The sequence below is a fragment of the Entelurus aequoreus genome, linkage group LG18 (assembly GCF_033978785.1).
Source record: "Entelurus aequoreus isolate RoL-2023_Sb linkage group LG18, RoL_Eaeq_v1.1, whole genome shotgun sequence".
NCBI classification, from domain to species: domain Eukaryota; kingdom Metazoa; phylum Chordata; class Actinopteri; order Syngnathiformes; family Syngnathidae; genus Entelurus; species Entelurus aequoreus.
The window spans coordinates 46,667,138-46,685,398 of NC_084748.1; the positions used below are offsets into that span (position 1 = coordinate 46,667,138).

The following is an 18,261-nucleotide window of genomic DNA, read 5'->3' on the forward strand; positions in this document are numbered from 1 at the left end:
TACATACATATTGACATACATATACACATAACCTATACACATACAGTATAAGAGATGTGGCAGACAACTTTAAATGACACGACGGGCCCCAAAACCTATACATACAGTATATATATATATATATATATACATAATTATATTACTATAATGGATACATAATTAATAGAATTGGATATTAAGAGTATGTGAAAGTTCGACTGTTACCTTGTTTACTTCCGTGATGAACGCCTTAAAGTTTTGTAATCAGTCAGCAGCTAAAATACGCCAAACATGGATAAGTTTGGAGAGTGTGTTGCATTTTTTTCCCATCATGCATTGTAGTTGTGTCATTTTGAATTATGTGTTGTGCTTGGACATTTTTTTTTACAACATCTTCAAAGTCCAGTGAGCAGGTTGTGTAATGTGCGACTATGTGTGTTGACTTGTGTTAGTTTATTCGCGCCGTGAGTGGGGAAGGTTGTTTGGATTGGGCCATATATAAAAATACTGTGTACACTTCAAAGTAATATTCATGGTCATTAACCTGAATTACTCATTTTGTCCATAATAGCTGGCAAATGAGCAATTTTTAAGAAAATGAACTGGGTGCCAGACAGGCCAATGGCAGACAGAGAGAACCAGGACAGGTTCGGAGGAGGTTCCCACCTTGCTGAACCGAGGCGAGCAGGAGGAGAACTGTCGGATCTCCACCGGCTCGTCGTCGTTGGTGTCGTCCCCGTCGTAGGCGTTGATGTGGTGGTAACGGTCGCAGCGCGCTGGCGGAGGGAAGAGAGGCCAAGAACAAGAGATGAGGTTTCACAGAACCACGGTCCCGGGTCCGAACGTGGTGTGGCGCACTGTCAAAGTAGCTGGTGTCCTCCTCAGACTCCAGGTGAGGGATGAACTCGGCCTTCTGGCGCAACAAACTGTTCCAGTCCAGCTCCGTGAAGAAGGGGTGCTCCTTCACTTCGTAGGCCCCGCCTGCACACACACAGCGCCATGAACACATGAGTCCAAGTCCAAGTCCCAGGTCTGGGGCCCGGTAGTACCTGTGCCCAGCCTGGCGAGGGGGTTGGTCTGCAGCAGGGTGGAGATGAGGGCCTGGGCGTCTGCAGGTAAGACCTCCTCACCGTCAGGCCAGACGATGTCATCTGGTGGAAGAAGCAGGTAGAAACTTCCATTGGATCAATGCAGACTGGACTCAGGGAGGGGTTTTATATGTGGGACCACCTAAGTCAACCTCAGGGTCCGGGGGCAAGGTCACATGGTTTCATGTGGCCCCATCATTTAAGTGGCCCGCCAAGCATTCAACGTGGTCTACCACATTATTTAATGTGGCCCGCCACATCATTTAATATGGTCTGCCACATCCTTTAATATGGTTTGCCACATCCTTTAATGTGGCCCCCCATGTCATTCAATGTGGTCTGCCACAACATTTATAGGGCCGGCCATGTCATTTAAGTGGCCCGCCACATCATTTATTGTGGCCCGCCATGTCATTTAACTTGGTCTGCCAAATCATTTAATATGGTCTGCCACATCCTTTAATATGGACTGCCGCATAATTTAAAATGGTTTGCCACATCATTTATTGTGGCCCGCCATGTCATTTAACTTGGTCTGCCAAATCATTTAATATGGTCTGCCACATCCTTTAATATGGACTGCCGCATAATTTAAAATGGTTTGCCACATCATTTAATGTGGCACACCCATGCCATTCAATGTGGTCTGCCATGACATTTATAGGGCTGGCCATGTCATTTAATGTGGTTTGCCACATCATTTATTGTGGCCCGCCATATCATTTAACTTGGTCTGCCAAATCATTTAATATGGTCTGCCACGTCCTTTAATATGGACTGCCGTATAATTTAAAATGGTTTGCCACATCATTTATTGTGGCCCGCCATGTCATTTAACTTGGTCTGCCAAATCATTTAATATGGTCTGCCACATCCTTTAATATGGACTGCCGCATAATTTAAAATGGTTTGCCACATCCTTTAATGTGCCCCCCCCCATGTCATTCAATGTGGTTTGCCACAACATTTATAGGGCCGGCCATGTCATTTAATGTGGTTTGCCACATCATTTATTGTGGCCCGCCATGTCATTTAACTTGGTCTGCCAAATCATTTAATATGGTCTGCCACATCCTTTAATATGGACTGCCGCATAATTTAAAATGGTTTGCCACATCATTTAATGTGGCACACCCATGTCATTCAATGTGGTCTGCCATGACATTTATAGGGCCGGCCATGTCATTTAATGTGGTCTGCCACATCATTAAATGTGGCCCCCTCATATCATTCAATGTGGTCCGACGCATCATTCACAACATTTAATATGGTCTGCCACATTATTTAAATAGACTGCCACATCATTTAAAATGATTTGCCAAGTCATTTAATGTGGCCCCCATGTCATTCAATGTGGTCTGCCACGACATTTATAGGGCTGGCCATGTCATTTGATGGGGCCCGCCACATCATTCAATGTGGTCTGCCACATAATTTATTGTGGCCCACCACGTCATTAATGGTGGCCCGCCATATCATTTAATGTGGTCTGCCACATCATTAAACCTGGTCTGCCACATCATTAAATGTGGCCCCCTCATATCATTCAATGTGGTCTGACGCATCATTCACAACATTTATGTGGTCTGTCACATCATTCATAGGGCCTGCCACATCATTTAATATGGTCTGCCACATCATTTAAAATGGTCTGCCACATCATTTAATATGGTCTGCCACATCATTTAATATGGTCTGCTATGTCATTTAAATGGACTGCCACAGCATTTAAAATGGTTTGCCAAGTCATTTAATATGGCCCCCATGTCATTCGATGTGGTCTGCCACAACATTTATAGGGCTGGCCATGTCATTTGATGGGGCCCGCCACATCATTCAATGTGGTCTGCCACATAATTTATTGTGGCCCACCACATCATTAATGGTGGCCCGCCATATCATTTAACGTGGTCTGCCACATCATTAAACGTGGTCTGCCACATCATTAAAAGTGGCCCCCTCATATCATTCAATGTGGTCCGACGCATCATTCACAACATTTAGGAGGTCTGTCACATCATTCATAGGGCCTGCCACATCATTTAATATGGTCTGCCACATCATTTAAAATGGTCTGCCACATCATTTAATATGGTCTGCCACATCATTTAATATGGTCTGCTATGTCATTTAAATGGACTGCCACAGCATTTAAAATGGTTTGCCAAGTCATTTAATATGGCCCCCATGTCATTCGATGTGGTCTGCCACAGCATTTATAGGGCCGGCCATGTCATTTAATGGGGCCCGCCACATCATTCAATGTGGTCTGCCACATAAATTATTGTGGCCCACCACATCATTAATGGTGGCCCGCCATGTCATTTAATGTGGTCTGCCACATCATTAAATGTGGCCCCCTCATATCATTCAATGTGGTCCGACGCATCATTCACAACATTTAGGTGGTCTGTCACATCATTCATAGGGCCTGCCACATCATTTAATATGGTTTGCCACATCATTTAAAATGGTCTGCCACATCATTTAATATGGTCTGCCACATCATTTAATATGGTCTGCTATGTCGTTTAAATGGACTGCCACAGCATTTAAAATGGTTTGCCAAGTCATTTAATGTGGCCCCCATGTCATTCGATGTGGTCTGCCACAACATTTATAGGGCCGGCCATGTCATTTAATGGGGCCCGCCACATCATTCAATGTGGTCTGCCACAAAAATTATTGTGCCCCACCACATCATTAATTGTGGCCCGCCATGTAATTTAATGTGGTCTGCCACAACATTAAATGTGGCCCCCTCATATCATTCAATGTGGTCCGACGCATCATTCCATGTGGTCCACCACAACATTTAGGTGGTCTGTCACATCATTTATAGGGCCTGCCATATCATTTAATGTGGTCGGCCACGACATTTAATGTGGTTCTTCACATCTTCAATGTGGTCTGCCACAACATTTAAATGGCCTGCCACATCATTCAACGTGGTCTGCCACTTCAATTATGTGGCACGCCATGTGTTTCAATGTGGTTCGTCGCGTCACTTAACGTGGTCTGCCACATTTTAAATGATGTGGCAGACCACATTGAATGACGTGGCGGGCCCTATTCAAATGATGTGGCAGACCATATTAAATATGGCAGACCATATTAAATGTAGTGGGCCAAACTGAATGACATGGCGGCCCCCATATTTGATGTGGCAGGCTATTTTGAATGACATGGTGGGCCACTTTAAATGGCGTGACGGACCACATTAAATTATGTGGCAGACCATATTAAAGTGGCGGGGCCCATCAAATAAAGTGCCGGGCCACACATTGAATGACATGGCAGGCCACTTTAAATAAATAGGTGGCCTACGATAAATGATGTGACAGACCACATTTAATGACATGGTGGGCCTGGTTAAATGAAGTGGCAGAACATATAAAATTTTATGGTCCACAATAAATGATGTGGCAGACCACATTGAATGACATGGTGGGCCACAATAAATGATGTGAAAGACCACATTGAATGACATGGTGGGACACAATAAATGATGAGGCAGAACATGTTGAATGATATCGTGGACAACAATAAATGAGGTAAAAGACCACGTTGAATGACATGGCGGGCCACAATAAATGATGCGAAAGACCACGTTGAATGACATGGCGGGCCACAATAAATTATGTGAAAGACCAATTGAATGACATGGTGGGCCACTATAAATGATGTGAAAGACCACATTGAATGACATGGTGGGCCACAATAAATGATGTGAAAGACCACATTGAATGACATGGCGGGCCACTATAAATGATGTGAAAGACCACATTGAATGACATGGCGGGCCACCTTAAATGATGTGAAAGACCACATTGAATGATATGGCGGGCCACAATAAATGATGTGAAAGACCACATTGAATGACATGGCGGGCCACAATAAATGATGTGAAAGACCACATTGAAAGACATGGCGGGCCAAATAAATGATGTGGAAGACCACATTGAATGATATGGCGGGCCACAATAAATGATGTGAAAGACCACATTGAATGACATGGCGGGCCACAATAAATGATGTGAAAGACCACATTGAAAGACATGGCGGGCCAAATAAATGATGTGGAAGACCACATTGAATGACATGGCGGGCCACAATAAATGATGCGAAAGACCACATTGAATGACATGGTGGGACACAATAAATGATGTGAAAGACCACACTGAATGACATGGCGGGCCACAATTAAATGATGTGAAAGACCACATTGAATGACATGGTGGGCCACTATAAATGATGTGAAAGACCACATTGAATGACATGGCGGGCCACAAATAAATGATGTGAAAAACCACATTGAATGATATGGTGGGCCACGATAAATGATGTGAAAGACCACGTTGAATGACATGGTGGGCCACAATAAATGATGTGAAAGACCACATTGAATGACATGGCGGGTCACTATAAATGATGTGAAAGACCACATTGAATGACATGGTGGGCCACAATAAATGATGTGAAAGACCACATTGAATGACATGGCGGGCCAAATTAAATGAGGTGAAAGACCACAGTGAATGACATGGTGGGCCACAATAAATGATGTGAAAGACCACATTGAATGACATGGCGGGTCACTATAAATGATGTGAAAGACCACGTTGAATGACATGGTGGGCCACAATAAATGATGTGAAAGACCACATTGAATGACATGGCGGGCCAAATTAAATGAGGTGAAAGACCACATTAAATGATATAGCTGGCCACGATAAATGATGCGAAAGACCACATAAAATGATATGGTGGGCCACAATAAATGATGTGAAAGACCACATTGAATGATATGGCCAGCCACCATAAATGATGCTAAAAAAAACTACAGTGAATGACATAGCGGGCCACAATAAAAGATGTGAAAGACCACAGTGAATGACATGGCGGGCCAATATAAATTATATGAAAGACCACATGGCGGTCTACATTAAATGATGTAAAAGACCACATTGAATGACATGGCGGGCCACTATAAATGATGTGAAAGACCACAGTGAATGACATGGCGGGCCAATATAAATGATGTGAAAGACCACATGGCGGTCTACATTAAATGATGTAAAAGACCACAGTGAATGACATGGCGGGCCACAATTAATGATGTGAAAGACCACAGTGAATGACATGGCGGGCCACAATTAATGATGTGAAAGACCACAGTGAATGACATGGCGGGCCACAATTAATGATGTGAAAGACCACAGTGAATGACATGGCGGGCCACGATTAATGATGTGAAAGACCACAGTGAATGACATGGCGGGCCAATATAAATGATGTGAAAGACCACATGGCGGTCTACATTAAATGATGTAAAAGATTAAATGATGCGGAAGAACACGTTAAATGACGTGTCGGGCCAAATAAAACGATGCGGCGGGCCACACCTGGCCCCCGGGCCTTGAGTTTGACACATACACCCTCCATTCTGCCCTCTCTCACCTGTGATGACCTGTCCAAACAGCTCCTCGGGTGTGTCTCCAAAGAAAGGCACGCAGCCCACCAGGAACTCGTAGAGGATGATGCCCATGGCCCACCAGTCCACCGGCTTGCCGTAGCCCTGACGCAGGATGACCTCGGGGGCGATGTACTCGGGCGTACCACACACCTGAGCAGTGACATTTATTTGGCTACATTCTTGTGACAACCACCATCATTCATAAACATAAACAAAAGGAAGGGAGACCATACCTGCTTATCCAGGAACTCCCTGGCGTCCTTCTCGATGTGGCCCTCGTACAGGTTGGTGGTGAGGCTCATCAGGCCCATTTTGGACAAGCCGAAGTCTGTCAGCTTGATGTGTCCCATGGAGGTGATCAGTAGACTAGAGGAGGAGACGCAGACACGGTCCTAGGTAAGTCCGTCACGACATCATCTGGCACGCCTGCAAGGCTCGGTCGGAGTTTTAAACGGGAACACACGTCGTTCTTTATGTATTCTAAATCATAGAATAGGGCAAGTACGAGGTGGCTACATGTCCCTTGGCAAGTTTCTGTCGGAATAATTATGTGTAAGTTATCACACAACTTTAGCATGCTTAAAGTCCGTTGCTATAGTTATTAGCTATAGTGCTCAAGCTGTACTTTTTCTATCAGTGCAAGGACACAAATTCTTGTCCGAGGGGTGGCCTCGGCCGCAGATGTTGTCTTTGTTTTAGCCCGCTAACAGCCAAGGACTTTAACGAAGACAAGACGACAGCACGCAGACGAAGCAGAGGCGAAATCACAAGGCCCAGCACATTCCGTCACATATTGTGCGTACTGGAGTTGCTCTAGAGGCGGTCTCAGTTAAGTTGACTGGGGAACTCCTGAATAAATAGAGCGTAGGGCGAGACTGTGACTAAGTGTGCAGCTCCATGCGTTCTCCTCACGAGCTAAATTGAACTCTGTCTCTGCATGATTCCTTGCTTCTTGTCTGTTTAATAGATGTCATGAGTGTTTGAACCTGACAGTTTCACTGCAATAAGTCGCTTTTGGTAGCCATCCACAAGCTTCTGCTTGAATTTTTGACCACTCCTCTTGACAAAATTGGTGCAGTTCAGCTAAATGTGTTGCTTTTCTGACATGGACTTGTTTCTTCAGCATTGTCCACACGTTTAAGTCAGGACTTTGGGAAGGCCATTCTAAAACCTTCATTCTAGCCTGATTTAGCCATTCCTTTACCACTTTTGACGTGTGTTTGGGGTCTTTGTCCAACTGCGCCCAAGACCCAACCTCCGGGCTGATAATTTTAGGTTGTCCTGAAGAATTTGGAGGTAATCCTCCTTTTTCATTGTCCCATTTACTCTCTGTAAAGCACCAGTTCCATTGGCAGCAAAACAGGCCCAGAGCATAATACTACCACCACCATGCTTGACGGTGGGCATGGTGTTCCTGGGATTTCTCCTCCAAACATATTGTTGGGTATTGTGGCCAAACAGCTCCATTTTTGTTTCATCTGACCACAGAACTTTCCTCCAGAAGGTCTTATCTTTGGACGAGCTAAAATCATCAGCCCGGAGGTTGGGTCTTGGGCGCAGTTGGGTGTTCCAACAGGACAATGACCCCAAACACACATCAAAAGTGGTAAAGGAATGGCTAAATTAGGCTAGAATGAAGGTTTTAAAATGGCCTTCCCAAAGTCCTGACTTTGGAGGCAATGCAGCAGCTCAATATGTCAATATAGCAGCATAAGCTAGTGTCAGGTTCAAACACATCTATTAAACAAGACAAGAAGCAAGGAATTAAACAGAGACATAATTAAATTTGGCTCAATTGAGGAGAGCGCGTACACCTGTACCCTTGTACGGTGTTCCAACACGCTCCTGACGAAAGATTGCACGCCTCCTCTTTTATTTGGACTTTCCTTGATTACGCTGTTTCTAAGGGAGGGGGGGTCGTAAACAGCCGTCGCCTTTGGTTACAGAACAGTTCAAAGAAAAGGTCGGTTCAAAGAAAAGGTCGTAAAAGAGTTCAAAGAAGAGGTGCCTGGAACTTGGGCAGATCCTGCTTTCTCTCCGCTTTGTAGTTCTAGGGTCAAAACAATATCTTTCTGTGGGTTACAATACATGAATGAAACAGAACACCTTCACGTTGCTTCCCATCCTACACAGTGGAGTTTGACAAGCCTTCTTCTTGGTAGGTTCACAGACAGCTTTTGTCAGTCATATAACTTGGTATTTAAAACATGCTAACTGTACACATGTCTACTTTAGCATGCTAGCATGTTAAAATTCAAGTGACAGCTTTTTGAGCTCATTTTGCTACCGTTTACCCTCGAGTCATATAACTTGGTATGTGACAGCTGTTAACCGTTAGTGTGCTAACATTAGCATGCTAGCACGCTAACATCACAATGCTAACTTTTTTTTGTGTGCAAATTTTTACACTTTTTTGTCTAACTCCGCAGCCATACACCTTACAGTCATATAACTTGGTATTTAAAACATGCTAACTGTATGCATGCTAACATTCAAGTGCTAGCTTTTTGAGCTCATTTTGCTACCGTTTACCCTGGAGTCATATAACTTGGTATGTGACAGCTGTTAACTGTTAGTGTGCTAACATTAGCATGCTATCACGCTAACATCACAATGCTAACTTTTTATTTTTTGCAAATTTTACACTTTTTTGTCTAATTCCGCAGCCATACACCTCACAGTCATATAACTTGGTATTTAAAACATGCTAACTGTATGCATGTTTACGTTAGCGTGCAAGCATGCTAACATTCAAGTGCTAGCTTTTTGAGCTCATTTTGCTACCGTTTACCCCAGTCATATAACTTGGTATTTAAAACATGCTAACTGTATGCGTGTTTACTTTAGCATGCTAACATTCAAGTGCTAGCTTTTTGAGCTCATTTTGCTACCGTTTACCCTCGAGTCATATAACTTGGTATGTGACAGCTGTTAACCATTAGTGTGCTAACATTAGCATGCTAGCACGCTAACATCACAATGCTAACTTTTTATTTTTTGCAAATTTGACACTTTTTTGTCTAATTCCGCAGCCATACACCTCACAGTCATATAACTTGGTATTTAAAACATGCTAACTGTATGCATGTTTACGTTAGCGTGCGAGCATGCTATCATTCAAGTGCTAGCTTTTTGAGCTCATTTTGCTACCGTTTACCCCAGTCATATAACTTAGTATTCAAAACATGCTAACTGTATGCATGTTTATTTTAGCATGCTAACATTCAAGTGCTAGCTTTTTGAGCTCATTTTGCTACCGTTTACCCTCGAGTCATATAACTTGGTATGTGACAGCTGTTAACTGTTAGTGTGCTAACATTAGCATGCTAGCACGCTAACATCACAATGCTAACTTTTTATTTTTTGCAAATTTGACACTTTTTTGTCTAATTCCGCAGCCATACACCTCACAGTCATATAACTTGGTATTTAAAACATGCTAACTGTATGCATGTTTACGTTAGCGTGCAAGCATGCTAACATTCAAGCGCTAGCTTTTTTAGCTCATTTTGCTACCGTTTACCCCAGTCATATAACTTAGTATTCAAAACATGCTAACTGTATGCATGTTTATTTTAGCATGCTAACATTCAAGTGCTAGCTTTTTGAGCTCATTTTGCTACCGTTTACCCTAGAGTCATATAACTTGGTATGTGACAGCTGTTAACTGTTAGTGTGCTAACATTAGCATGCTATCATGCTAACATCACAATGCTAACTTTTTATTTTTTGCAAATTTTACACTTTTTTGTCTAATTCCGCAGCCATACACCTTACAGTCATATAACTTGGTATTTAAAACATGCTAACTGTATGCATGTTTATGTTAGCGTGCAAGCATGCTAACATTCAAGCGCTAGCTTTTTGAGCTCATTTTGCTACCGTTTACCCCAGTCATATAACTTAGTATTCAAAACATGCTAACTGTATGCATGTTTATTTTAGCATGCTAACATTCAAGTGCTAGCTTTTTGAGCTCATTTTGCTACCGTTTACCCTAGAGTCATATAACTTGGTATGTGACAGCTGTTAACTGTTAGTGTGCTAACATTAGCATGCTAGCACGCTAACATCACAATGCTAACTTTTTATTTTTTGCAAATTTGACACTTTTTTGTCTAATTCCGCAGCCATACACCTTACAGTCATATAACTTGGTATTTAAAACATGCTAACTGTATGCATGTTTACGTTAGCGTGCAAGCATGCTAACATTCAAGCGCTAGCTTTTTGAGCTCATTTTGCTACCGTTTACCCCAGTCATATAACTTGGTATTTAAAACATGCTAACTGTATGCGTGTTTACTTTAGCATGCTAACATTCAAGTGCTAGCTTTTTGAGCTCATTTTGCTACCGTTTACCCTGGAGTCATATAACTTGGTATGTGACAGCTGTTAACTTTTGTCTTCTCGCCGGGAACTCACGTTTTGTGATAACTTAGATACAATTATTCTGACAGCTAGTTAGCTAGCTAAAAGTAGTTCCTCGGTGTTAGCGCTTATAAAAATAATATCGCTAATACTTGTTAATATTCAGGTCACGACATGTACATTTATCTTTTTCGCCTATAAAGCGCTCTAAAAACATCCATCAAGGTTTTATACACACACTATAAGTATATATGTAGTATCTAGTAACATTCATAATAACATGTAAGAGTTACATATTTCAACAACAAGACTACTAATCATGGCAGACTTGTAAATGGAGTATTTTTGGCGCTTTTTGGATGTTTTTAAGAGGGGATAGTACACTCCAACTAGCTGCATTGTTGCTAGCCACCTCTTACTTGCCGTATTTTACGATTTAGAATGCATAAAAAAAAGAAAACACATATCTTACATAAGGGTTGTGAATGATAGGCAAAATTACAAAAAAAAAAAGACTCACTTGTCAGGTTTGAGGTCTCTGTGGACGATGCCGTAGTTGTGCAGGTACTCCAGGGCCAGGACGGTCTCGGCAAAGTACATGCGGGTCAGTTCTACGGGGAGAGCCCCGATGTTCTTCAGCAAGGTGGCACAGTCCCCACCTGCAGGCACACAAACACCATGGAGCACGCCCTCTTCTCCACCCGCAGGCTTCCGACATGTCGCCCTCACCCTCCACGTACTCCAGCACCATGCACAGGTGTCTGCGCGTCTCGAAGGAGCAGAACATGGACACCACGAAGGGGTTCTCTGCGAAGGTGAGGATGTCCCTCTCCACAAAGGCCTGCTGGATCTGGTTCCGCAGGATCAGGTTCTGCTTGTTGATCTTCTTCAAGGCGAAGCGCTGACGGGTCTCCCTGTGGCGCACCAGGTAGACCGCCCTGGGAGACGGAACACAAGGAGACCACGGAAACGTGGATGAAAATAGTTCGTCATGGGATGACCTTTTTCACCCTAGGGCCGGGGTCAGCAACCCAACATTTTGAAAGAGCAATATTGGACCAGAAATACAAAAATAAAATCTGTCTGGAGCCGCAAAGAGTTAAAAGTCTTATATAAGTGTTATATTGAAGGCAACACATGATGTAAGTGTCTATATTAGCCTACTATCAAAATGACTTCAAAAGTCTTATATAAGTGTTATAATGAAGGCAACACATGATGTAAGTGTCTATATTAGCTATATTAGCCTACTATCAAAATGACTTTAAAAGTCTTATATAAGTGTTATAATGAAGACAACACATGATGTAAGTGTCTATATTAGCCTACTATCAAAATGACTTCAAAAGTCTTATAAAAGTGCTATAATGAAGGCAACACATGATGTAAGTGTCTATATTAGCCTACTATCAAAATTACTTCAAAAGTCTGATATAAGTGTTATAATGAAGGAAACACATGATGTAAGTGTCTATATTAGCCTACTATCAAAATGACTTCAAAAGTCTCATATAAGTGTTATAATGAAGGCAACACATGATGTAAGTGTCTATATTAGCCTACTATCAAAATGACTTCAAAAGTCTTATATATGTGTTATAATGAAGGCAACACATGATGTAAGTGTCTATATTAGCTATATTAGCCTACTATCAAAATGACTTCAAAAGTCTTATATAAGTGTTATAATGAAGGCAACACATGATGTAAGTGTCTATATTAGCCTACTATCAAAATGACTTCAAAAGTCTTATATAAGTGTTGTAATGAAGGAAACACATGATGTGTCTATATTAGCCTACTATCAAAATGACTTTAAAAGTCTCATATAAGTGTTATAATGAAGGCAACACATGATGTAAGTGTCTATATTAGCCTACTATCAAAATGACTTCAAAAGTCTTATATAAGTGTTATAATGAAGGCAACACATGATGTAAGTGTCTATATTAGCCTACTATCAAAATGACTTCAAAAGTCTTATAAAAGTGCTATAATGAAGGCAACACATGATGTAAGTGTCTATATTAGCCTACTATCAAAATTACTTCAAAAGTCTGATATAAGTGTTATAATGAAGGCAACACATGATGTAAGTGTCTATATTAGCCTACTATCAAAATGACTTCAAAAGTCTTATATATGTGTTATAATGAAGGCAACACATGATGTAAGTGTCTATATTAGCCTACTATCAAAATGACTTCAAAAGTCTTATATAAGTGTTATAATGAAGGCAACACATGATGTAAGTGTCCATATTAGCCTACTATCAAAATGACTTCAAAAGTCTTATATAAGTGTTATAATGAAGGCAACACATGATGTAAGTGTCTATATTAGCCTACTATCAAAATGACTTCAAAAGTCTTATATATGTGTTATAATGAAGGCAACACATGATGTAAGTGTCTATATTAGCCTACTATCAAAATGACTTCAAAAGTCTTATATAAGTGTTATAATGAAGGCAACACATGATGTAAGTGTCCATATTAGCCTACTATCAAAATGACTTCAAAAGTCTCATATAAGTGTTATAATGAAGGCAACACATGATGTAAGTGTCTATATTAGCCTACTATCAAAATGACTTCAAAAGTCTTATATAAGTGTTATAATGAAGGCAACACATGATGTAAGTGTCTATATTAGCCTACTATCAAAATGACTTCAAAAGTCTTATATAAGTGTTGTAATGAAGGAAACACATGATGTGTCTATATTAGCCTACTATCAAAATGACTTTAAAAGTCTCATATAAGTGTTATAATGAAGGCAACACATGATGTAAGTGTCTATATTAGCCTACTATCAAAATGACTTTAAAAGTCTCATATAAGTGTTATAATGAAGGCAACACATGATGTAAGTGTCTATATTAGCCTACTATCAAAATGACTTCAAAAGTCTTATATAAGTGTTATAAAGAAGGCAACACATGATGTAAGTGTCTATATTAGCCTACTATCAAAATGACTTCAAAAGTCTTATATAAGTGTTATAATGGATGTGAGTGGTCACAAAATGGCTGCACCACAATCACAAACACTGGGCAAAGAGCAACTTTACTTTCACTTTCACTTTCACTTTGACTTTAATTCCACTCACAGCTGCTGGTGGAAGTAGTTAACACATTTAAAAAGTGATTCTGAAGGGAATTCACCCCAATTTTACCGCCGGCGACCCCCAGGGAAATTGAGTTTGAGACCCCCTTGGAAGTCCGAGGCTAACAGAACCACGTGGTTTCAACATAATCCTCAAAACATGGTCAGATTTATGTTCAGTTCTTACCCGTAAGCTCCGTTGCTGATCAGTTTGATGCTCTGAAAGTCCTCCTCGCTTGGCGGCTTGATGGCCCTCGCCTTCCCCTGGGGCCACACACAAGATTGTCACATTAAAATGACGACGTCTTCACCCACCTTGGTACGCGCAGGTAGTTAACCACCTCTAACTCCGCATGGTGAATTCACCGACATCTGCGTGCGCTTTCAAAAATGTCGCTTGTGCTTCTCGGCCGTCAACGGTATTCACGCTGACCGTGCGGTTTACTCCTTATCGCTATGGCAACATGGCTACAAGTGGATATTTTTTTACTTCTATTGTAGGAAACGTAGATCATTGTGTGGACTACAAAAAAAAGATGTCGGGAAGCTTAAAAAAAAAAAAATACAAGTTGTAATACCGACCTCTGCCTGTAGGAGTCATAAATCATTATGACGTTTAGATTACAGAAAACATGAAAATATTGTTATTTGGTAGCATTAACCCAACATTTTATTGAAAACGACCCATCGTTTGGGTTGAATATATAACCCATCTTGCTGGGTTAAATTAATTTGGGTAGTTTTCCACAGTTTTTAGGTAGGCGTCAAACTTAATATAAGAATTTGCATTTTACTACATTTTCTTGGTCGATTGTGAGCAAAACTGCCAATCAACAAGCAGCCCGTATTATTATTGCTCATACTTCAACTTTTATTACAGTTCCGCACATTTCTTTTACACTTAATACGTGACGAACCGGCCGACGAACCCCCACTTACGTTACGCCGTCGGAAAGGTCTCGTTCGTGCCGACGGGGGTACTTTAAGGTGGGAGCATTTCGCGTTACCGTGGCGACGCTATTCACGAATAAACCAAAAAATGGGCCAATCGAATGGGTACGCACCTTTTTAATGGCGCAACGCTCCAGAACGCGAGGTTACCTCCTCCTGTAGCTCAGCCATTCTTTCACGTAGCTCGGTGCTTAACGTCTCATTTTGTTCACACGTTTGCGTACTTTAACACTGGCTAAAAAGTTTTGACGTCCAATTTTTGGTTTTGGCTGGATGGCCATCGGAAGGAGGCGAGCGCCATCGGCCTTCCTCCATTAGAGCGGATGGCGTCCTATGAGGGGCCGTTAGGGACATTATTCAGAATTACCTCTTACATACACTACTGAAATGTTTTTCTCTCACACACTACTGAAATGCTCTCACATACTCTACTGAAAAGCTCTCACATACACCACTGAAAAGCTCTCACGTACACTACTGAAATGCTCTCACATACACTACTGAAATGCTCTCACATACACTACTGAAATGCTCTCACATACACTACTGAAAAGCTCTCACATACACTACTGAAAAGCTCTCACATACACTACTGAAATGCTCTCACATGCACTACTGAAATGCTCTCACATGCACTACTGAAATGCTCTCACATACACTACTGAAATGCTCTCACATATACTACTGAAATGCTCTCACATATACTACTGAAATGCTCTCACATACACTACTGAAATGCTCTCACATACACTACTGAAAAACTTTTACAAACACTACTGAAATGCTCTCACATAAACAACTGACATTTTTTTCTCTCACACATACCACTGAAACACTCTTATACACACTACTGAAACATTGTTATACACACTACTGAAATTATTTTACATAAACTGAAATATATATATTTTTAACACACTACTGAAACACTCTTATACACACTACTGAAATGCTCTCACATACACTACTGACATGCTCTCACATACACTACTGAAATGCTCTTACATACACTACTGAAAAGCTCTCACATACACTACTGAAAAGCTCTTACATACACTACTGAAAAGCTCACACATACTCTACTGAAAAGCTCTCACATACACTACTGAAAAGCTCTCATCACATACACTACTGAAATGCTCTCACATGCACTACTGAAATGCTCTCACATACACTACTGAAATGCTCTCACATATACTACTGAAATGCTCTCACATATACTACTGAAATGCTCTCACATACACTACTGAAATGCTCTCACATACACTACTGAAAAGCTTTTACATACACTACTGAAATGCTCTCACATAAACAACTGAAATTTATTTCTCTCACACATACCACTGAAACACTCTTATACACACTACTGAAACATTGTTATACACACTACTGAAATGCTTTTACATAAACTGAAATATATATATTTTTTAACACACTACTGAAACACTCTTATACACACTACTGAAATGCTGTCACATACACTACTGACATGCTCTCACATACACTACTAAAATGCTCTCACATACACTACTGAAAAGCTCTCACATACACTACTGAAATGCTCTCACATACACTACTAAAATGCTCTCACATACACTACTGAAATGCTCTCACATACACTACTAAAATGCTCTCACATACACTACTGAAATGCTCTCACATACACTACTGAAATGCTCTCACATACACTACTGAAAAGCTTTTACATACACTACTGAAATGCTCTCACATAAACAACTGAAATGTTTTTCTCTCACACATACCACTGAAACACTCTTATACACACTACTGAAACATTGTTATACACACTACTGAAATGCTTTTACATAAACTGAAATATATATATTTTTTAACACACTACTGAAACACTTATACACACTACTGAAATGCTCTCACATACACTACTGACATGCTCTCACATACACTACTGAAATGCTCTTACATACACTACTGAAAAGCTCTCACATACACTACTGAAAACCTCTCACATACACTACTGAAAAACTCTCACATACACAACTGAAATGTTTTTCTCTCACACATACCACTAAACACTCTTATACACACTACTGAAACATTGTTATACACACTACTGAAATGCTCTCACATAAACAACTGAAATGTTTTTCTCTCACACACACTACTGAAACACTCTTATACACACTACTGAAATGCTCTCACATACACTACTGACATGCTCTCACACACACTACTGAAATGCTCTCACATATACAGCCCGCCCGCGTCCAAAATCCGGCCCGTGGGAATTTTTTATTTTTATTTTAAATCTGTCTTTTCTAATCTATTTTTTGGTGTCCCATAGCCGCATTTAAAAAACAAAAAAGCAAATACACTGAAATAGTGTGTTATTGTTTGTGCTATGGCGCCATTTTTTGGACGGGTTCGCTCACTGCAGGTGCTCTTTTCTTTCGAGACTTGAACCGGAAGTAGAAGCGCCGCTCTGTCTTTCTCAGCCGTCCATAGCGTTCCTACTCGTACATTCATTCATCACTCCGAGCAACGTTTGTAAGATTTACAATGTAACTAAAACAATTTACTACAACTTACTAAACCGCGATGTCTGTAGGAGTGCTTCCGTGCATATTTGTGCGCGCCATCGTAATGTCATCAAGCTAGCCTCGTTAACAGTAGCTAATATGCTAACACGTTTACGAGTGTCTGCGTTAGTGTTATTAACTTACAACAGCATTCTTTTTGTATTGTTTTGTTGTGTTTGAGTCTGTTTAGCTGATTGGAGAGCCAGCTGGCGCATGACAATGACTTGTGTTTTGTTTGATCAGCCGTTTTACTGCCGTGTGACAGACACTGCCTTCCTGTGCACTTAAGATGTGACATTAAGGTTTTACTACTTAGGTATAAAATACTACACCAGGGGTGTCCAAACTTTTTCCACTGAGGGCCGCACACGGAAAAATGTAAGCATGCGGGGGCCATTTTGATATTTTTCATTTTCAAACCATAACAAAATATATGGATTTTTTTTTAACCTTTAGGGCTCCCGGGGACCATAATGGGTCTCAGTCATTAAAACGTTAAAAATAAGTCAAATTATTAATATTATTTTTTATTTAATGCTTACAGTAAATCTCTATATCAACTTGCGGTTGATAAAAAGTAAAAAAAAAAAAAAAAAAAAAAAAAGGTTTTATGCCTTTTCTGTCAAAGACAACTTTGTTTTTTATAGTAAAACTGAAATATGCAGTATTTAGTAATTAGAGCTCTAAAAGATCAATAATGCAGGACACCATTGATTTGAATTCTTTAATAT

General features: G+C 40.7%; 1 protein-coding gene across 1 annotated transcript in view; it reads right to left on the minus strand.

Moving 5' to 3' along the window:
• LOC133633627 (microtubule-associated serine/threonine-protein kinase 1-like) overlaps nucleotides 1–18,261 on the minus strand; it is an 83,294-nt gene that overhangs the window by 26,107 nt on the left and 38,926 nt on the right. The window contains exons 9-16 of the mRNA XM_062026211.1: nucleotides 14,209–14,285; nucleotides 11,644–11,852; nucleotides 11,435–11,573; nucleotides 6,777–6,909; nucleotides 6,528–6,693; nucleotides 1,029–1,130; nucleotides 838–960; nucleotides 646–755 (exon numbers count right to left, since the gene is read on the minus strand). Of these exons, the coding sequence (XP_061882195.1) occupies nucleotides 646–755; nucleotides 838–960; nucleotides 1,029–1,130; nucleotides 6,528–6,693; nucleotides 6,777–6,909; nucleotides 11,435–11,573; nucleotides 11,644–11,852; nucleotides 14,209–14,285 (1,059 nt within the window). The remainder of the gene's footprint in view (nucleotides 1–645; nucleotides 756–837; nucleotides 961–1,028; nucleotides 1,131–6,527; nucleotides 6,694–6,776; nucleotides 6,910–11,434; nucleotides 11,574–11,643; nucleotides 11,853–14,208; nucleotides 14,286–18,261) is intronic.